This window comes from Lycorma delicatula, chromosome 11 (assembly GCF_047948215.1).
Source record: "Lycorma delicatula isolate Av1 chromosome 11, ASM4794821v1, whole genome shotgun sequence".
Taxonomy (NCBI): domain Eukaryota; kingdom Metazoa; phylum Arthropoda; class Insecta; order Hemiptera; family Fulgoridae; genus Lycorma; species Lycorma delicatula.
Window position 1 is genome coordinate 61,474,178 of NC_134465.1, and position 23,663 is coordinate 61,497,840.

At 29.7% G+C, this 23,663-nt stretch overlaps 1 protein-coding gene across 1 annotated transcript in view; it reads right to left on the reverse strand.

Annotated features, from left to right (window-relative positions):
- Window positions 1-23,663, reverse strand: part of rdgA (retinal degeneration A) — a 369,811-nt gene that overhangs the window by 302,834 nt on the left and 43,314 nt on the right. The window contains exons 2-3 of the mRNA XM_075378003.1: window positions 13,388-13,413; window positions 11,288-11,441 (exon numbers count right to left, since the gene is read on the reverse strand). Coding sequence (XP_075234118.1) covers window positions 11,288-11,441; window positions 13,388-13,413 — 180 coding nt within the window. The remainder of the gene's footprint in view (window positions 1-11,287; window positions 11,442-13,387; window positions 13,414-23,663) is intronic.

Here is a 23,663-nt window from a genome sequence, read left to right on the forward strand (position 1 = left end):
CATCATACCTTATGCCTTTCGATTTCAAGTTTAGCTAAAATAAAACCATTTATTCACTTAAGTGCAATCATGATAGGTGGCTTACCTATTTTACATGTTTAATTATTACGATTTGTTATTGTAATTAACTCTATAATTTATTTATCTAACTTGTTGATCGCCGAGATTAATTCTTTGCTACTCATGCACTGTACTCATAATACTTACTCCTGATGAGCAGGTATGTTTTAGGACATTGTAATTTTTGTATTTCCAAGAATGCTCATTTATCAAAATAAACTCCATTTATATTATTACTTATTTTAACCCGATTATATTGTAATTAACGCCTTTCACACTGAAATTATTGTAATTTATTTTTTCTAAGCTAATGACATCTGTTCATTGCTAATTTTCATATTACAGTATATGTTAGTAGTGCAACTGTTTTCCAGTTCCACTCTCTATTGATGTTATGTTTTAAGTATCTAATTTGAAAATAAGGTGTTTTATGTTCTCCTGTTTTCAGGCTTTGTTACATTGTGTATTTAAAAAATGTTTATTCATGTATTTTTGCATTTAACATCATTGTTCATTTGTTGATTCAGCTGATATGTTAAGTATCATTAAGTTATGTTAATTTCATAAATTCCTTTTATGTTTTAAGGTTATGATTATAACATAAGTTCATTTGTTTCACTTTCAATAAAGTCCAATTTCTTTTGGCAAATACTAGCTGTGTGTTTTTTGTTAACTTTACCCAACAATTATTATTCTTAAAAGCCGGAGTATAATAAACACAGTGGGGATCCAGTCTGGCTAGACGGAAACCAGCTAATTTAACAAATACACAAAAATAATTAATAAGGTGTTATGAAATTTATTTTAGAATAATAAATACAAACATATACATTGAATAGGCTGTATAAATTTAAGCGTTTTGTCTTGTATTAATAATATTGAAAAGTTCATCGACAGAGTGATAATCTTTATGTAAAAGAAACCATTAACAGTATTTTAAGAATGTATTTAAAAAAATAATTCGATAATTTATTAAAAATTGTATGGAAATTGCGATTTCTGTGGTGTAGTGGTAGCGTCTTAGCATTTCATCCGAGGACCCGGGTTCGAATCACGGTCAGGCACGGAATATTTTATACGTTACAAATTTCCTTTTTATATTCCATAAAGAAGCGTGGAAGCTTATAACTAAAATAAATTAATCATTAATATATATATATATATAAGAGTGAGCAACATAAAACCAAACCCGACTGATATGATCAATCGAGTACAAAACTGTATCGATGCCTAGGGTGGTCCTTTTGACATCTTTTGTAACAATAACGTAAATAAATGCAACATTTAAATTACGTTTTATGTTTTTCTTATTTAATTTACGCGTATCATTGATAAAATTTCATTCAAACATAATCTACAATTTGTGCAGCTGCTACATTATGGATTCTTTTTCCTGTTTAGCCTCCGGTAATTACCTTTCAGAAAATACTTCACAGGATGAATGATGATGATATGTATAAATGTAAATGAAGTGTAGTGTTGTACAGTCTCAGTTCGATCATTCCTGAGATGTGTGGTTAATTGAAACCAAACCACCAAACAACACCGGCATCCACGATTAACTATTCAAATCCGTATAAAAATAACTGACTTTACTAGTACTTGAACGCTGGAACTGTCGACTTCCAAATCAGCTGATTTGGGAAGACGCGTTCACCACTAGACCAACCCGGTGGGTTACATTATGGGTTCGGTTTTTTGTTGCTCATACTATATAATGCGATCCTTTATCGGAAATCGAACTATTGTGTTGAGCTACATGAAAACAATTCAATTGTTTGATTTTCTGTAAAAGTGGATATTGTTGTTTTTCTTTTAAGAATAAGTGTCTGTTATTTTTAGCAAAGATTATACATTCAAAACCATAAACATAAGAAAAAGTTAACATTTTTAATTTTCCATTTTACTTAAAATACATTAAATTATAATAAACTTTATAAAAACCAAAATTCAATGAAATTTGTATTTAGAACTTTTTCTTTAAAAAATTTCTATTCGGGCTTTTCATCACTAAGGAACAATCCTTAGCTGTGTATCACTCGACCCGTTAGAGTTTTTCAAAAAAATAACTACATAATTCCGCCATATTCAATCAACAACCTAATAAATTTAAATCTTTATTTCAATCCGTTCCTGAAATGTTACGCGAAATAAAAGCAAACACATAGACGTATATTTTTGGAAACGTCTTTTTTTAACGTTTCATGATCGCCTAAGTTTGAAAAAAAAAAAAAAATATATATATATATATATACAGAGAGAGCAACGTACAACCGAACCCAAAATGAAACCGCTACCCAACGCTATTTATGAAAGACTCTCACACAACTAGCGCGACTGGTGGATGTATTTATTACTACTGATTTTTGCTGCCGTTTGTCAGGTGGTTACGTGTCAGTGCAGTTGTGTTTGTGTAAAATGCCTCATTGAATCCAGGAGGGGATAGCTATAATTGAGGCCTATATTCATTCTGGATCGTTTGATGAACCACGTCAAGTATTCGTAGAAATATTTCAGAATATCTATATTCCAGTGAAGAGTAGGAAACACGATTTAGCTACAACAGGTTCGTTTTCAAATGTAAAATGAAATAGACAAGCTTCTATTAGGACACTACAGGTCATTGCCGATATTGAAAGGAGAATTACTGCCGGTTCAAAAAATATCACTACGCAAGTTATCCCAACAATCTGGGGTTAAATACACATATTGTTTTAAAATTCTTCAAGAATTAAAATTGAAACCATACCGCGTTACAACTTTTAGACAGACAAACCGAAACGACTCGATTATTGTAACTGGCTTCTCGAAAACATTGTTGATGGACAGATAGACCCGATGTCGTATTTCATGTCATCCGAGGCACGGTTTAATTTATCCGGCCGTGTTAATTTGTATAACACCAGGTATTGGATGGCGAGGAATTCTCACGAGATATTCCAGCGTCCCCTTCACGATGAGAAAATTGTTGTTTGGTATGCCGTTTCCGGTAATCGTATAGTGGGACCAATATTTTTGACCGAACTGTCAATACAAAAGTTTACCTCACAATTTATTAAGAATTTTACGCGCAACTAACTTATAATGAAAAAGAATACAGCTTCTTCCAACAACACGGAGCAACTGTCACACATCAAACGTTATACTGAATCGCGTTCATGTAGTTTTCACAAATGAACGAGCTGTCAGCAGAGGACGGTGGCTTCCACGTTCCCCAGAGTTGTTTACTTGCGATTTTTTCCTTTGGGGCTACTTAAAGGAGAAAATTTATACATTTAATCTCCACAATATTGATGAATTGAAGGTGAACATTCAACGAGAAATCAACGCAATTGACAACAACATTTTGCGTGACGACTCTCAATATGATCAGTCAAGCACAAAAGTCCAACGATATTCAGGGTGGTCATTTTGAACATATTTTGTAACAATAAGGTAAATAAATGAAACATTTAAATTACGTTTTATGTTTTTCTTATTTAATTTATCCGTATCATTCATAAAATTTCATTCTAACATAACCTACCGATTCTGCAGCGGTTTCGGGATGGGTTCGGTTTTATGTTGCTCACCTGTATGTATTTCGGTGGGTTATTTTTTATATGACAGCACTTATTTTATACTCTATAACGAACGGAAAAGTTTTTAACTGAAAATTCGAAAATTAAAAGAAATCAAAGGTCACGTTACCCTCCAGTTATTTAAAAAACTTTTTAGTAAAAGAATCTTTGCTTGCAAGATTATACTAACCTTTTTATGATTATAATACTTTATATTTTATGAAAGGGGGAAGGAATAAAACCGTGACTGCTTTAAAAAAAAATCTCATTACCGTATTCCACAATTAGAGAACAATTTAATAGTTTCACCACCTTACTAAAATTACGTAATATCATAAGTTGTTTTTTAAAGGAAAAAATGAATAAATCCAATGAAATCTAATCAACTTTTTGACGTTGGAATGACCTTGTTAAGGAGTGAAGTAAATTAGACAGGTAATAATATTATTATTATTATTATAATTAAATATTTTATTATTATAATATTTTTATTATGATGATAAAACTACTAAAAAAAGAAAATTAAATTTAAATATTGTACTTATACCGTTATACTCTTTAAAAATTTATAAGGTTAAACGGTCACGTAATATATTTAAGCAGTTCATTTTTAAGGAGAAAATAAAAGACTTCGCTACTGTTTTCATTCTGTCATGCGAAGTTGTTTATCGTAAAAAAATTAAATAAACAACATAAATTTAAATTACGTAAAGAAATTCAATAGTTATTATACACTCATATTATTATATAACATACTAACAGACCCGGCAATGCTTCGCTATTACTATATATATATATATATAGAGAGAGAGAGAGAGAGAGAGAGAGGTTGTGGAAGAGAGAGAGAGTTTAACAAAATTGAAAATTTGATAAAAAAAATTAAAAACTGAACTTCACAAATTTTACCTTTCACTTATTCTCCTTCCCCTTTACCCTTTAACCCTTCTCTCTCAACCCCTCTCCTAGTTTCCTTTTTACCCTTCCCGTTTTCCTCTTTTCTGTTTCACCTTTTCCCCTTTTCTCCGTTCTCCATTTTCCCCTTTTTCCCTTTTGCCCGCGCGTAAATAGGTCCATTAGTTTTTTGGTGTTTAGCGAACACACATACGAACATGCCTTTTATATATATATATATATATATATATATATATATATATATATATATATACAGAATAAAAAAGTCTGTTAGTATATTTGTTTGTTTGTTTCGTAAATATCTTGACACCGGCCCCATCTTGCGGGTATATTTTTTGCAAAAATATTTCTTTTCACTTAACTAATATTCATATTGTGAATATGAACCAAATCGGTGCATAAATATAATTTTTCTAAATATCTCAACCCCAGCGGTATCTAGCGGGCTCATTTTTTGCAGTGATAATTCTTTCCATGTAAGTAACATTAACTCTGAATATGAGGCAAATCGGACCATAAATACAATTTTTCGAAATATTTCGACGCCAGCGCCACCTAGCGGGTCAAAAATAATTTAAAAACCTTCCCTGGCATGCGTCAAATCATTTCCCAAAGTTTCATCTCTATCGGATGAACGGGTTAGGAAGGTATAAGAGACATACAGACAGACAAACATTAATTTATATATATATATATATATATATATATATAGATTTGACTTTTATTGAAAACAAAAAAACTACTGTATTATATTTTACCCAAGCATAATTTTTGTATTACAACATATCTTAAAATAAAATCAATTATTACAAATAAATAAAAACGAATTTACAAATTTACTATTAAAATAATTGTTAAAAAGTAATTGTGTTGGAAGAATTCATGAAAAAGTTTTTTCACAATGAAGGAAAGAAGATTTGAATTAAAATGTGTAACCCTGAATCCCGTTTTGAAAATTGTATGTGTTTCAACACGATATAACTCGTTAATTTGAAATCGAATTTTGAATAAGAATGAGTTAAGAAGTTCAGCCTTTTTACGTTTATGTTTTTACGTTAATGAATTTGCAGTCAGATCTAACATGAAACTGTGTTTCTAAATCGGCCCGTATGAAAGGTTAACTAAGGAAAAGAATTCACTGGCTGTACATTTCAGGTCCTTGATATTCTAACCATGTAGACCTAGCAGGATTAAAATTCCAACAAAAGAACCGGTAATAGGAAAAAAAGATACAAAAATAAAGGTGGGAGATAAAAAAAAGGATGTCTATACATCATAACATATTAAGGTAATCTGTCGTTTTATATAGGACTAATGATAAGTTAACTATTAATGATTATAACTTTGAAATGGGGAACCTTTTTGAAAATATAAAACTAATTTTTTCGTAGAAATATTGAATTTAACATTCTTTTAACAAATAAAAAAAAAAAAGATAGACAAACGGGGAATATATATTAAATAGTTTTCTGCTCTACCCATGGCAAATAGTATGAAATGTAATAAGTGATAATATTAAAAACTTATAACCTGAAAAGTATTCTTTTGTTTTTTAAAGAAGTAGCAAAGATAATCCAAATTCAAAAAGAAACATAGGAACGAAAGAAAAATGGATAAAAAAAAGAATAAAAGTTTTGTTATAAAAGTATTATCGACCATCAAAGAATGAACTTTTAACAAAAGGATTTCCCTTCAAAAAAAAAAAAAAGGATAAACTATAATAAAAGGAAAGGAAGGACAGTAGAATGTCGTTATATAATAAGTATAACCCAGTATTATATTTTTGATGCATAACGTTTATCCGAAAGAAAATTGTTTAGAAAACTATAATAAGAGATAAAAAAAAAATAATAATTTGTTTTTCTTTCAAGAATAAATCCAGAAAATTATTTATAAGTAAATCAATTCGTAAAACTAAACAAATAAAAGGTTAATAATAATAAATAAATAATATTATCAACTAATTTAAATCGCAAAAATAAAATTAAAACAGTAAAGAATCCAAAAGGTATCCAGAAAAAAAAACGATAAAATCAAATACTTGGATTGTGTACTCAAAATTTACCTTAATGGATCTTATAAAACCATAATAAAAATATTAGAACCGAATAAATAAACCCAAAGGAACATCGGATAATTCAGCAAATAATTTTTTTCTTTTTTTTTTACACTTGATAATGCAAAAGACCTGATTCACTATCGCTAATTTATAAACTTGTTATTTTGTATATGAGGTGTGGTTAAAAACAAGAATTTTTTAATTTTGCGCGCAACGACTTTTCAGCTGATTTTATTTTTATCCCACAAGATGGCAGCACAGTCTGTATATTAATATTATAAACCACATTAAATGTATGGTACAAATTTGGTATCCAAGTAATTAAGAAATATTTTACTATAAGTGGCGATTTCTTTTATTTGAAAATGATAGAATAAACATTTCCCTTAAAAATGTTTAAAACGATATTAAAAAAGGCTTTTGGGAAGGATATTATACGGACACCGAAGATTTATGAGTTGTACAAAAGTTTCAATGAAGAAAAATTAAAAAAAAAAAACAAAAAAATCATAAATTTTCCAGTATACCAGAATTTTTGATTTTTTATTATAACAGATCGCAAGAATGTGATTTACAGCTACAGTCGGATGGCTACATGACGATGTAAATGAAACAATCATTTCGATGTTTACTCTGATAAGAAGCATGTCAAATCTAAGAAGGATTAAGTTTTTTTCATGTCAAATGTTTAACCTTTCTTCGTAAAATATATTTTAGCGATGTATTTTGTCGTCGTTTATCTACGGATACCCAAAATTAAGGTCCATTTTCATGCGGTCTGATCTTTATAACTTAATTTATATTTGTTATCGAACTTAAAATAAATTTTATACGAAAGAACAATTTTTATTTCCTTGTACGAAGTAAATGAACTATTGCGATCGCTAAAAATCTCGGTTTTCAGATTTCAATGGAAATATCCATTTTGACCATCTCTGAATCCATTTTGACTAGTTTCAACATGACGTCTGTACATACGTATCTCGCATAACTCAAAAAACGATTAGCCGTATTATGTTGAAATTTTGGATTTAGAACTGTTTTAATATTAAGTTGTGCACCTATCTTTTTGACTGTAATCAACTGAATCCAAAAAAAATATTTGGATTTTGGTCTTTTTCTTAACTGCAGTAATCAGCCCTAATTAAGACCTTTTCAACGATATGTAGATATAAGTCGTACTTATTTCATTGGTTCCAGAATTATAGCCAAATAAAAGTTTAATTAATGAATTATTTGGATCGTGAAAGGGGAAGGTACATCGTTTCGAATCAGAGTTCATCTCTTTTTTTTTTATTAACTTTTTTTCCTAATTTAAATATATTGATTTATTAATAATTATTAACCTGTGATTGTAAAAAAGATTTTTATGAAAAATAATAATTCAATAATAATAATAATAATATATATATATATATATATATATATATATATATATATTTGGGCTGTCGCGAATACTGTTTAATCTAATCCTCGAGAAAATATTAAGGGAATGGCGGAAGAAGAAAGAAATAAACCGATTAAAAGAAATACGACTACGAGCTGGTAAAAACCAAATAAAAGTGGATTGTTTGGCCTTTGCAGATGATATAGCAATAATTACAAAAAATTATGAAGAGGCTAGAGAATCGATAGAGTTACTAGAGAAAATAGCCATAAGGACAGGACTACAGATATCTTACGAGAAGACGGAATACATGGAATACCGACATCACAAGGAGAAAGAAATAAAAACAAAAGGAGAGAATATCAGGAGAGTCGACCGTTTCAAATATCTTGGAGAAATTATTCAAGCTAATGGGCTCGATGAGGCAGCTAACACGGAAAGGACCAGGAAATTAGAAAGAGCATACGGGATAACAAAGAACATCTAAAAAAAAAAGAGTATATCATACGGATCAAAAATAAGACACTACACTACCGTGCTCAAACAAGAGACACTCTACGCATCAGAATGTTTGATACTCAGGAAGAAGAATGAACTGAAGGAGATGGAAATACGTGAAAGAAGAATCTTGAGGAAAATATTAGGACCGAGAAAACTAGAAGACGGATCTTACAGACTAAGAAGTAACGAAGAACTTTATAAAGGGAACAACGAACCGCTGACGTCGGCGATGAGAAATGGAAGGGTGAAGTTCTACGGTCATATACTCAGGATGTCGGATGATAAGTTAATGAAGCGCACTCACCGTGTTGGTCTAGTGGTGAACGCGTCTTCCCAAATCAGCTGATTTGGAAGCCGAGAGTTCCCGCATTCAAGTCCTAGTAAAGCCAGTTATTTTTACACGGATTTGAATACTAGATCGTGGATACCGGTTTTCTTTGGTGGTCGGGTTTCAATTAACCACACATCTCAGGAATGGTCGAACTGAGAATGTACAAGACTACACTTCATTTACACTCATACATATCATCCTCATTCATCCTCTGAAGAATTATCTGAACGGTAGTTACCGGAGACTAAACAGGAAAAAGAAAGGTTAACGAAGCGCGTCTTTTAACAAATATGAAAGCGACTACGGATTGGGGAGTCGAAGAAAGGATCTCGGCGAACAACAACTGAACGAAGGCGATGAGTGTAACAGAACTGAGTTTAGAGATGAAATTAATAAACACGTTTTCCGGAAACTTACAGATAAGACAAGAACTGGGAGGCAGTGGACTGATGAACAAAAACAAGTTAAACGAGACGAAATGAAATTGTACTGGGAAAACAGACGGAAGACATCTGTTGTGCAAAAAGTTCAACGCGGTCCAAAGAGATCAAAACGAAAAAAATATATATAAATATCAGAAGTTATTATTGAAATAAAATTTTATGTACTTTTCATTTTAAAAAAAAATGTGTAAATCTAATTTAATAGGCGTACAAGTGAAGTCATATGGTGCCCACATCAAATATTTTATTTTTCTTCCAAAAAGCAGTACCGGATCGGAGTTCTGGCAATAATACGTCGTTAGTTGAACATCCAAACAAATCATCAACCAATGAAAATATGATAAAACAAAAAATTACATAAAGATCAATAAGCGTGGAATCAATGTTAAAGAACTTGCTAAAGAGGTTGGAATATATTCTCTGTTTCAAAGCAGTGAAAAAAATTTGACTGATATTTTGGGAACAAACTTTGGTGCTACTCACCTCACCAAAGTTTGTTCCAAAACTGTTGAATTTTCAATAAAAGTAACATCGTAGAAAAATTGTCAGCTGACATTGCTGATGATTCCGAATTACTCAAACATTTCATAAAAGTGACAAAACGTAGATGTACGTTATGATATTATAATGATGGTACAATGTGGAAGCTTGCTGAAGAAACAAGATCAAAAACGCAAATCAAATTCGATCGAATGTTAAGATTCGTGTTATTGCTTTTTTATTCATTTATTACAATGATGTAGTTTATTAAGAGTTCTTTCCACACGGTTTTACGGCCAACCTGTAATTTTACTTAGCAGTTTTACACTATTTATTTGAAGCAATCCGAAGAAACGACCACTGAACGTCGATACTGAATTATATTAATACCACAGCCTTCGTATGCTCCAGAAATGGTACCCTGCAATATTCCCTTGTTCGGAATAAGTAAGGGAAGATTAAAAAGGAACAATTTGCGCTGATAAAATGACATAAAGAAAAAAATCGATAATTTAACTTAAGACTGTACAAAAAATAAAAAAATAAATGTTTTCCAAAAATATTTTGAAGATTGGAAGAAACGTTGACATAAAAGTGTCGCATCCCTAAGGAACTGCTTTGAAGGGAAAATATTTTTGATCACAGTATAATGATAAAAAAAAAAATTAGAAATGTATTATAAGTCTAGCCGAGAGTAATTCTAGCCGAGAGTAAAAAGGATTTAGAAGAAACAATGAACGGCATAGATGAAGTCCTACGCAAGAACTATCGCATGAAAATAAACAAGAACAAAACAAAAGTAATGAAATGTAGTAGAAATAACAAAGATGGACCGCTGAATGTGAAAATAGGAGGAGAAAAGATTATGGAGGTAGAAGAATTTTGTTATTTGGGAAGTAAAATTACTAAAGATGGACGAAGCAGGAGCGATATAAAATGCCGAATAGCACAAGCTAAACGAGCCTTCAGTAAGAAATATAATTTGTTTACATCAAAAATTAATTTAAATGTCAGGAAAAGATTTTTGAAAGTGTATGTTTGGAGTGTCGCTTTATATGGAAGTGAAACTTGGACGATCGGAGTATCTGAGAAGAAAAGATTAGAAGCTTTTGAAATGTGGTGCTATAGGAGAATGTTAAAAATCAGATGGGTGGATAAAGTGACAAATGAAGAGGTATTGCGGCAAATAGATGAAGAAAGAAGCATTTGGAAAAATATAGTTAAAAGAAGAGACAGACTTATAGGCCACATATTAAGGCATCCTGGAATAGTCGCTTTAATATTGGAAGGACAGGTAGAAGGGAAAAATTGTGTAGGCAGGCCACGTTTGGAGTATGTAAAACAAATTGTTGGGGATGTAGGATGTAGAGGGTATACTGAAATGAAACGACTAGCACTAGATAGGGAATCTTGGAGAGCTGCATCAAACCAGTCAAATGACTGAAGACAAAAAAAAAAAAAAAAATTGTAAGTCATATAATAATTTATTTAGAATATTAATGTACAAACCTATATTAAATTAAAAAAAAATATCCATACATATGAAAAACTTACCGTACAATCATTTTCACCGACATAACAAAAATCTCCTGAAGCAGAAGTTGGTGACCATAAATGATCGCCGTTGACCGCTGTTTCACTCCAATCTGGAGTCGATCGTAGTACTCTTTCACAGACTCCCCCATCGCCAGTACCACCAACAGCTTTCCTGTAATACATAACATTATTTATAATAATAATTATAATCTATCCTACTACATAAATTTTATTTCGAAGTCGATCACAGATCATACCATTGTTGGCTAATCAGCATTATAATTTCGTCGTTGTTAATCATTGATGCTAATGTAACAGTATTTATCAATAATAACGGATGAGCAACTTAAAACCGAACGGAGCCGACTCGATCTGCAGTTATTTGTGTGTCACTTGTAACGCTACTACATCTTAGCGTCACAACTATTGATTGTGTACGTTACTAATCTTGTCTTCTGCTGTCAGTCGTTAACTGTAAATAGTTTAGTGAAATTTAGTTTCGTTCGTTGCAGCTGTTTTTCTAAAATTCCTAATTCGATAGAGGAAAGAGCTGCTGTTATAAAACATTCTCTCTTTTGTCTATTTAGCCTCCAGAACCACTATAAATTATTATTTCAGAGGATTAATGAGGACGATATGTATGAATCTAAATGAAGTATAGTCTTGTACAATCTCAGGTTGATCGTTCCTGAGATGTGTGATTAATTGAAATCCAACCACCAAAGAACACCGGTATCCACGATTTAAGTCCGTTCTGGATCTAGTATTCAAATCTAAAGCATTCTGGATCAATTTAAGAAACACCTCAAATATTCTGCAATGCAAAGAAAAAAAAATTTTGAATGTCATTATTCTAGAAAAAAGGTAACATACATGATTTTGTTAAAAATGGCATACAACGGAGTCGATTTCAAATGTAAAACAAAATAGACGACCTTAGGTTTAGATTCGAGAGAACATAGTCGAAATTTAAAAAAAAATATTTCTGCCGGTCCGAAAAAATTCATACTAAGTTACCACTAGAAAGCGATGTGCAATCTTTCTATAAGTTCCTTCATGATTTCAATTTGAAACCACAACAGAAAACAGAGATGTTTAATTATTCCACTCGCTTCTCAAAAAAATTATCAATCCAACCGATTTAATATCGTACAAGGAACGATTTCATTTATCTTTTCTTTTCCTGTTTAAACTCCGGGAAACACCGTCAGGTATTCAGAGGATGAATGAGAATGATATGTATGACTGTAAGCAATGTGTAATCTTGTTCGTTTCAGGTCGATCATTTCTGAGATTTGCAGTTAACTGAAATCTAACCACCAAAGAACACCGGTATCCACGATATAGTATTCAAATCCGTATAAAAGTAACTGCCTTTACTAGGATTTGAACGTTGGAACTCTCTATTTCGAAATCAGCTGATTTGCGAAGACGCATTCACCTCTCTACCAACCCGGTGGGTATTATTTCATTTATCTAGGCATACTAATTCGCACAACATCTGATATTGAATAATTGAAAATGTGTACAAGATGTTTGAACGTTCATTTTACGAAAAGAAAATCGGTGTACAGTGTAGGTTGTTTCTAGAATCGTATAGCGGAACCAATATTTTTTGACCAGAACATGAATACAGAAGTATACCGTACAATATTTAAAGAATTCTACTCTTAGTTAACAAAAAAAAAGTTCCGCTTTTTTCAACAAGAAATGTGTCGCATATCAAACAATTCAATAGCACGGGTTTATGCAGTTCTTACACAAAAAAAAACACGTCAGCAGTGGTGTTGGCATCCGCATTTGCCAGCTTTATCTAGTTGCATTTTTTCCTTAGGGCTATTTTATATTTCAAAATTTATAGGTTAATTCCGTAAACTATCGTTGAACTAAAGACGAACATTTAACAAAAAATCATTAGAATTTCCTTTGGCATTCGGTGGAGGGAGGATCAATATGAAAATTCGGGTACAGAAGTACACCGCTGCGCAATGTACTCACTTCCAACATCTTACCGTAAAAATACGGTAAATATGTAAAGTTTTTCTAACGTAAATACAGAACTAAGGGGGTATGTCCGAATATATAACAACGATACTACTGTACAAAGGCAGGAACGACGAGGTAGCGAGGGGATGACGGACAGCCTCCTGTGGAGTCGTCATTCGTCCGGGCTTGCCGGGATGGGCGACTATGATGAGATAAGAGGACTCCATCAACCTCCTGCTGTTAAGACCGAGACCAAGCTGAGGCTCCCTCGGGGGACCCCGTTAGGGACAGGCAACTGTTACTACCAAGAGCCGGATGAGTCTTGGTTGGGTTAAGTTAGCGACGACACCTCCTGAAGCTGAGTTATAATTAATTGCGGGTCCAGGAGGGATGTATATAAAACCAAAGGAAAAAAAATACAAAACTAATTTAAGTTTTCATTTTTTAAATTTCTTCATAAAATATTACATGTTCCAATAGTATTTAGTTGTAGCGGTTCGGTTTTAAGTTGATCAATCGGTAATATTCTTTTCAAGTTATAAAATGAGTCATTACCAAATGACATTCAATTCATAATACATCTGCCAGATAGTGTAGCGAATAACTGTAGCCGACTGTCGGTGCATCATAGATCATGACATCACCCTTAAAGTTTCATTATTTCTTATCTCTATTTGTGTAACAGTATTTTTCATTATTTATTTTTATTACTGTTACATAATAGTAAAAATAAATTAAACGTTCCTGGCAACTAAAAACATTCCTATTAACTATTTTGTTTTCTCAATAATTTTTAACTTAGTCAATAAAAAAAAATAAAAAATAATTTATTATATAAACAACTGTAAAATGCTTCTAAAGTGCTTTATCCTGTTAGATTGGCGGTCAATGCAATTTTTTTTTTTTTCAACTATATTTAAGGAATTAAAATATGACTGATTAAAATTTTGCTAAAGAAACTGTACATTAAAGTTACAAATAACCATCTATGATACAATGACGATTCCAGAATACCTACTATAGATGAAAACCTTCATTACGTTAAATAACACCACTGTGCCAGTGCGTATAAGGCTTAATTCAGATATAATGAATTTTGAAACAATGTAGGAGAATGGAATTTAAATATTGAAGACAGTAGAATATAATACACCAGAAGGTGTAGAAATCTATTATTTATAACAAGTAAATTATACCTTTTCCGATTAAGTTTGAAGCTTATTAACTCACTTCATAGTAATTATTAATTATCGAAGAGAGTTTTTATTTTACTACCCAATCGTATCGTCTGTTAGAGTATGTAATTTTTATTCAGAGATATTGAAGAAAAATTAAAGAAAAAAAAATTAATTTATACCCAAACTCGAAAATATCTTATTTATTAATAATTCTCTCAATTAACTACCAAATAAAAATTCTCATTATTCTAGAACAATTTTGATCTATAATTTACTTACAGATAATTTTTCAAGTAATAACTCTTTCAAAGAGGAATTTTTCATTTTAAAGCAGAAAAAATAAAGTGCCGATTTCCGTAGGGGGAGAGATAGCATATATCATCCTTTCATCCAGAGGTCCTGGATTTGAATCTTGGTCAGGTACGGCATTTTTCATACGGTGAAAATTTCCATTGGGCTAATTTCCAAAGCACTTAATGCCCGTAATGTCCAAAAAAAAAGTCATGTAATAAAATCACCGACGCCACTTGTAACATGAAAATTAATTATGATAAGACAAAAATACTTGTTGCGAGCAAACAAGATTTGTTACCACGTGTAGAATTAAATAAAATGCATCTTTTCTTTTTCTGTTTATCCTACGGAACCACCGTAAAGTGGCCATCCATTCATAGGATGGTATGAATGTAAATGAAGTGTAGGCTTGTACAGTCTCAGTTCGTCCTCATTCATCCTCTGAAGTATTATCTGAACGGTAATTACCGGAGGCTAAACAAAAAAATAAGAAGAAAAAAAAGAAACAAATTTTAATAAGCCGTGTGTTATAGCATTCATTTTTAATAAGTTTGTTCTAGGAGGGAGTATAAAAATTTTAAAAATATATATGAATAGATAAATATTAGAATATATAAGGAAGATAATAAATAAGTTTAAGAACAGGCATATAGAAGAAAGAGGAATGAAGAAATTAAACCACCAATTCAACAAATATTAGAATATAACGTAGATTTTTTAAAGAATCTTGATTCGTGTTGCAATTCATTACAAAAGAACGACCTTGAATCGGTATTCATACTACAAATATGGCAACATGACATTTTTTCCCAAGTTATTAGTATATAACAGGCATAATTTTATCTAATCTTTCCAAAAAGAGAATATTACGATTTTTACTTTAGATATTCAAATTAACTTTAACATATAATTTTACTCGGTTAAAAAATTAAGATTTATAAAAAAAATTGTTAAATGTTTTCATAGCCAAAAATGTAAGAAATTATCTGACTAATCATAAATAAATATAGTAAAATAAGAAGGGATAGATATCACAGTTGCACAATCCCTGGTAATACAAACTTTTTTAAATATTGATTCATTCTCACGTAATTGAAATTAATCATTTGATAAGTATTTTATAAAAATAGATATAACTGCCTGTTTTTATAGAGAAAAAAAATCCCAAAAATATTTAAGCTTTCCACAAGTAGTGCAATAAAAAAATTATGTGTATGATATACCAGATGTTAAAGACAGCTGTATGTATATATATATATATATATATATATATCCATCTCACCATTAAACTCGATATATCGATATAAAATTGATTAGATCAAAATAAATACGCCTACACAGGTTTTATATATATATATATATATATATATATATATGAATTCGGTATGTTATAAATTATTATTCAGTAAACATAAACCACAACCAATTCCGATATATATAGAAAATATTAAAATAGAATTGTAAAATTCTATATTAAAAAAAAACTGAATTCTTTAAATAAAAATACATTACTAGTTTATAGTATTTCGTTTATTTTTAATTTACTCATAAAAAAAGTCTCTTTGTACTTGATGTTATTTTAGTATTTAATTTTTAACAAGTAAAAATATGTTAGAATAAAAAAACTATAAAATATATATATATATATATATATATATATATATACTAAAACCGTAAATTGAATTTGAAAAACAAATAATAATAATAATAATAATAATAATAATAATAATAAAAAATGTAGCGAGATACAAATACAGATAAATTTAAAATAAGAAAAAAAAACGTAATAAAACATGTTTTATGTGTATCCATGCACAGACAAGTAAGTGCTTATAGAGAAAATAAAGGCAATGTTAGATAGAAGTATTTGAAACAAGATGATTGGATAAACAACGTACAGTTTTTTTTTAACTTTTTTTTTCTTCTAACATCTGCTGATGAACTAACTCTTTGTCACACTTCCTAGTTTCTTTTTTATAATTGAACGAAAGTATTTTTTTTTTTTTTTTTTTTTTTTTTTTTTTAATTTATTTCTTTGTACCATTTGAGAGAATGAGGAAGAGTTTACAAAGACGGAATTCGATAAGAAAAAAAAAGTTAGAAAGAAGCTTGTTTTGTTTTATGTGTACACGAGTGTTTTAACTAAGCAGTTTACGAACGTAACAACATGAAAAAAAAAGAACAAACCTTAAGGTAAAGTGTTGTCTATTTATTAAAAGAGAATAATCCAGGAAATTTTACAGGTTTTCCAAAAAGAAAAAAGATAATATATATATAGCAATTGTATTGATATATATATATATATATATATTATATATATATATATATATATATATATATATATATATATAAACTGTATATTAAAAAAAGATAACATCTAATATTTTACAACAATTAACGTAAGATTAGCACAGGCAGTTTTGTTTTAGTTTTTTAATTATTTGGTCTATCATTGTGAGAAAATTATTACTTCATTTGATACTAGTTTACAATATTAAAAAAAAAAAATTAATCAAATTGAATGTAAAGTGGAGGTCATGAAAACATACACAAAATTACAACATAAATTTTCTACCACAACTCTGCTATTTGTTAACCGATTTTAGAAAATAAAATGTCATTTTGTTCAAAATAAAAAGCTTAATATTTTACCAATAACATACATTTTGATAAAACTTATATTTATGGAGATATAACGGATTGAAAAATATACATGGCAGCAATTTTGTAATTTGCGAAGGTATTTAAGTCCTGATTTTTTTGCCAATTTCAAAAATTTATTACAAAGACGTTTACCAAATATTAATATGACTCCTCCATCCGAACTTGAGATATAGATTTTTATATAAAAATAACAATGTGTGGCTGACAGTGGGATAACGAAGAGAAATTGCCATTTTTTCTCAGGATATTTTTTGTTTAGTTTTACAAGTAGAATCCGAAAAAGTATAGCCACACTGTATATATATATATATAAACATATATGTGTGTGTGTATATATATATATATGTATGTGTGTGTGTCTCTCTCTGTCCCTCTCTCTCAATCACTCCCTCTCACTCCCTCTCTCCTCGCACTCACCCACTCTCAATCTCTCTCTCTCTCTCTCTCTCTCTCTCTCTCTCTCTCTCTCTCTCTCTCTCTCTCTCTCTCACTCTCTCTCTCTCTCTCTCTCTCTCTCTCTCTCTCTCTCTCTCTCTCTGTATGTATATATATATATATATATATATATATATATATATATATATATATATATATACCTACAACCGTGCACGCACAAAAAACCTTTATACACATAGTAAGAAAGAAAAAAGATCGCATGTTAAATTTTAGAAGAGATAAGTAAATAAGATAAATGATCATTAGTATAAAAAAAGGGGAAAAAACATTTTTCATCAATTACAAATTTGTCTAAACTAATAAATCTCTTCTACCTCTAAAAAGTAAACAAACGTATCACAACTAATTGAGTTCTACAACTCGGAAAAATAATTATTTATTTATATAACTGAAATGAACGAATGTATCTTTTATTTAAACTAAAATTATACGGTTTTTTTATACTCAGTTTTTTATATACGTACATACAGCGTTAATATAAATGGACCTCCACTGTTTCGTTGAAACCGATCCTGCTATTAGCAAAAAAAAAAAAAAAAAAAAAAAAAAAAAAAATTGGTACAATTATTCCTACCAGCGGTCTTTAGGAAAAATAAAGAAAAATATTCCAATTAACAATTCTAGAGGATTTAAATTAACAGAAAAAAACTAGAAGATTAAAATGTGGAATCGATTGTTTCGACAGTAAATTATTACATCATTTCGGAGTATTTTCCGAAATATCCTTTTATCTTACATCTTATACGAGTTAATAAACCAATTTTTTTTAAATCAGCATAACTTATTTTCTGCTGATGTTACAGTATAGAAATCTATAAACACCCAATATTTAATGTTGTAAGTCTAAAATGACTATTTTTAAAAATTCAATTGAATTGTTAGAACTGAAAAATAAAATAAATACCTTTAACTCAATTTCAAAAATAGAGTACGTTCTGGAAAATCGCTGTGCAGTATGCTTTAGAATTAAATGGTGGATTCAATTCTTTTGGCGTAAGGTGGGTAGCCCTGTGGGTTTGTTGGGCGTAGCTCAGAAATAAACCAAGATAGCAGTTTTTGGGTTGTTATTAAACGCGCTTCGTTTCTTGTTGTTTCGTTTATCGGAATCAGTATTACGAGAAACGTGCAAATAATAGTATTACGAGTGTAAATGAAGTGTATTCTTGTACAGTCTGAGTTCGACCATTCCTGAGATGTGTGGTTAATTGAAACCCAACTATCAAAAGAACACCGGTATCCACGATCTAGTATTCAAATCCGTATAAAAATAATTGACTACGAAAAAGGAGACCTCCCAAAATCAAAAAGATCTAAGAAAAAAAGGTTATATTTCTTTCCTAAGTCATATAATCAAGATAGACCTAAAACATATTAAATAAACCACAAATCTTTAATAAAGTGCGGAATATGAAATGTAAATCAAATTACCTGAAACAAATGGAAAAGGACCTCCATAGGATAACCTTAAAAGAAGAAGAGTCTTGAGATAGAGATTACTTTTAAAGAATAATTTAGGATACAAATGTTCTTATGGTAGAAAAAAGGACAGGAAGAAAATAGACAGATGAGCAAAAACGAAACCATCACGGGAAAATGAAAAACAATTTTTTTTTTTTTTAAGAAGGGAAACTAAGCTAGAAAGAATTGATATTTGCGTGGTCCTATGTTGGTCTTTTAGCATAACAAAATAAATAAAAATTATATTCTAATAAACGATAATAACACATTATATAAATCACATTATGAATATATAAGTATGCTATTTTATGGATAAAGTACTGCTCCAGCATTTTCCTGTATGTATCAATGAAAAACTAATAAAAAATTGATCGATCAGACTAACATTTTAAAATAAAGAATTGTAAAATAAAAATAGAATTGATAATTTTTAACAATAATATAAGATATCGAGTACATCAGTGACTGAGATAATAGATTTCATTATCATTTGGTGTTCTGTTTGGTGGTTCCTTAAACCACTCCTGCTACTTCCTTCTCTTTGGCTCCCTTTTATTTTCTAATTTTCACTCATTTCGTATTAGTAGACGTATCTTTTTACAGTTTAATTTCAGAAACAATTATATGAGATGAAAAAATAAACAGATAAAGTAAGTACAAAAAAAAATTATAATTTGAAAGGCGAGTAAAAAATTATTTGACACTATATTTGAGGATATATTATACGAAGATGCGAATAAATAAATTAAAGGATTTTCTTATAAGTTGTTTCATTAATATTTATTTATTTAAAAGCTCATCGACAGAGAATCACTGCTTTTTTAAAAGCAGTTTAGCTCTTTCGCAGAGATCTCCACTTCATCAGAATGTATTAAAATATAAAGTATTGTATAAAAAAACATAACTAACATAATTAAATCGTAAAAAGATACATTTACTGATAATAGATGAGTGAACATAGAAGACTACAAGCGAACCAAGGAAATGAAAAGGGCAGGAGTTGGCGTAAGAAACCTGCTATCAGGCAAAACATCAAATGATGATGACATTTACTATCTCAGTCACTGATATAAATTTATTTTATTAATTTTATTTAAAATATATTGGTGGAAGTTGTTTTTTTTTGTAAAGGGTTTCCCGTTATACGAAGTATTGTTGTGCTCATTAACACACATCTACGTTAAACTTAAAACATGAAAAAATAGAAAGAAAAGCATTTAAAATACGCGCATGAAGATGACTTGAAAGATTAAATGAACAAAATAGAAAATGAAGAATTAATGAAGAGAGTAAACGAGAAGCTTAATCAGAACAATTCAGAGGAGGAAAGCTTACTGACTACGACAAATCATGAGAGGAAAAAGATATTAAAATAACACTAGAAGGATCAGTAAAAAGTACATAAAAACAATAAAGGTTATAAAAAATCTAAAGGAAAGCTATCCTGGCTAAGGACAAGTACCAGATAATCATGAAACAAAAACAGTTCTGTTGTTTGATTTAGTAGAAGTGAATATTGGTTTTTTTTTTTTTGTTAAGGATAACAAAATTTTTTACAGCAAAGAATGTACACACAATAATGTAAACCCTTGAATAAATTAAAAGTTTAATTTAAAAAATATGGGTCAAAAATATTCATATTTACAAGTGATAAAATGTTTTACCAGCCCATATTTTTTTCTTTTCAATTAACTTTACCTTATTGAAATGATCGAAAAAATATTTTTTTTTAGAAGGGAATATTTAAAGTAGAACAGGTATACACACCTTTGCTTTAGTATCACTCGTCGACTACGTCATTGATTCTATTGAAACTTTATAGACCTTTTAAAGGTTATAAAAATTTTCTACGAAAATTTCGATCTTCTAGAATTTATAGAAACAAAATTGCGGATTTTTTGGCCACAAAATGAAAACAAATCTTTAGAAAATGAAAAAAACTCTTATTTGTATTATTCAGTTTGAACAGCTGTTTAACAATACAACATCTGTTTTAATGATTTTTACCAAAAAACTCGAATGTTTGTATGAATTAACAAAGAAAATACTCAAACTGAAATTCATCAAAGTTACACACTAGTAACACGATTTACTGTGTATTCTTTCATGAAGAAATATCTTGAGATTCATAAATTTTTTTATCTACGACCAATCCAACGACCTTGAAGGTGAGTATTTAGTAGCAGTTTAACAGGGATTGCAAAATGCGATGTGGTTGAAAAATAGCATATCTCATTTCTGGAATAGTAAGATGAAGCATTATGTGTTAATTTAACACTTTTAGGTATCTGTTTAATCATTGTGTTATCTGATATGTGGTAATATAATACACCATTGACAGTAACAGCTGCCCAGACAGTAATATCCTTTGATTTAAGCTGTTTCTGCTGAAGAATATAAGGATTTTCGGTATTGTAATAATTAGTTATGCCTGCCTATCATACCGTTGAAGTGGAAAGTAGATTCATCTGAGAATACAACACGTTCATACCAGTCTGGATCAACTGCATGATTATCAATAATAAGCGAACAAAAGTCAACTCACCATTCTGGGTCACCTTCCAAAACAATATGAACCAGAAGTCTTTTAAAAGATTTTACATTATTCCCTTTTTCTATTCTTTGAAGAGTCGATTTTGACACACCAGTATCTAAAGAAACTTTTCTTACTGAATTATGTTTACTTAGAGATCACGGTAATGAAGCACATACCATTTCTTCTTTTCCTTCATCAGCAGGGCGGCTGTATTATTTAACTACTCAGTCAGTCTCCAACAACAAACACTTCCTAACAGAAATTGACATTTTGGCTGATGGATCTGCGTCAGGAGATTCTTCTCTGAAATATCATATGGACTCTGCTAGATTGTCAAATGCAATGGCCCGTGCATGACGTTTAACTTTTTGTTCAGTTGTAAATCACATTTTAACAATTAAACGTTTACACAGAAAAGCAAGGTTACGACTGTTTAACAATACATCATCTGTTTTAATGATTTTTACCAGCTACTTTGTAATAAATAAAAAATCTGGTTTATATTAAATTGATATTTTTATTTGAAAGCGGCCATTTTGTTTCTATATATCCTAGAATGTTGAAATTTTCATAGAAAGGTTTTAGAACCTTCGTTAAAAGACAGTGTCAATAAAATCGGTAGAAGAATGGAAGAATGATATTAAATCAAAAGCGTATACAGTTTCCTGGGACAAACGGTGTTTAAAACTTACTAAATATTAATTAATAAATTTGAACAATAGAACTACTTTTAACAAAAGCAATGCGTAAAGTATTTTATGAATTACAAATGACGAAGTGAGGAGGTAAAATTACATGATAAAATTCAGGTATCAAAAAATTTCTCATAAATATGAATAAATGTGGAAGATCATTTGAAGAATGATAATTAGTTTTAATTAAATCGCTTAATGATTTTAAAATAAAAATTATATAATATATATTAAAGCATTTTTTCTAACATTAAATAATTTAAACAAACTGTAGTACATTAAAAAAATTGTTTTTTTAAAACTTAAAGTAGTCAGGACATGGAAAATAAAACGTTATTCAAGTTAAGTATGAAGTCGTCGTATATGAAAAGATATAAATGTGGATAATGGAAGAGGTTAGTAAATAACAAAAATAGATTAAAGTAGAAGGAGAAGCGGTAAGATCAAAAGAGTAATTTAATATTAAAGGGTAGTAAAGAGGTTACGAAGCTGAGGAAAGTATAGTCTAGTAGAAAAGAAACAGTGATGAAATGGTAGGGGTTAAATATCTTTAAAAACTACGTGAAACTTACAAAGTTTAAATTGATGAAAATAAAGCTCTGCATTACGTTTGTTGTTATTATTATTATTATTATAATACCTAAATAAAGTTTTACCCGAGTGATTTTTTTTCTACATAAAAAAAATTAATAACATTCTTTTTAATGACATAAAATGATTAAAAATAACTCCAATCTAAAAACTCTTTTTCCAACTACTAATAATTACATTTTACACAATACTTTTTTTTAATTTATTTATAAAAATACATTCTTTAAACCTCTAATCTACGACGCTACGTATTTTTATGGTTTACTTTAATTAAAAATTCCAAAATATAATATGAACGGAAAAGCGAGCAGAAAAAATGAATTAATAAAAACTAAAAAAAAAAAAAAAATGAATTAATAAAAAGTTATTTATGTATCAAAGCATACGGGAAATCAAATTGCTCTATTTACTATCTGTGTTAAAAAGGATATGTTAAAAAACTGATATGAAAAATTTATATAAATTCCAAAAAAATCTGATTCATAAAACAGCTAAGAGAGAATAATTGTTTACGAGAAGGTAAATTTAAATTAAATACA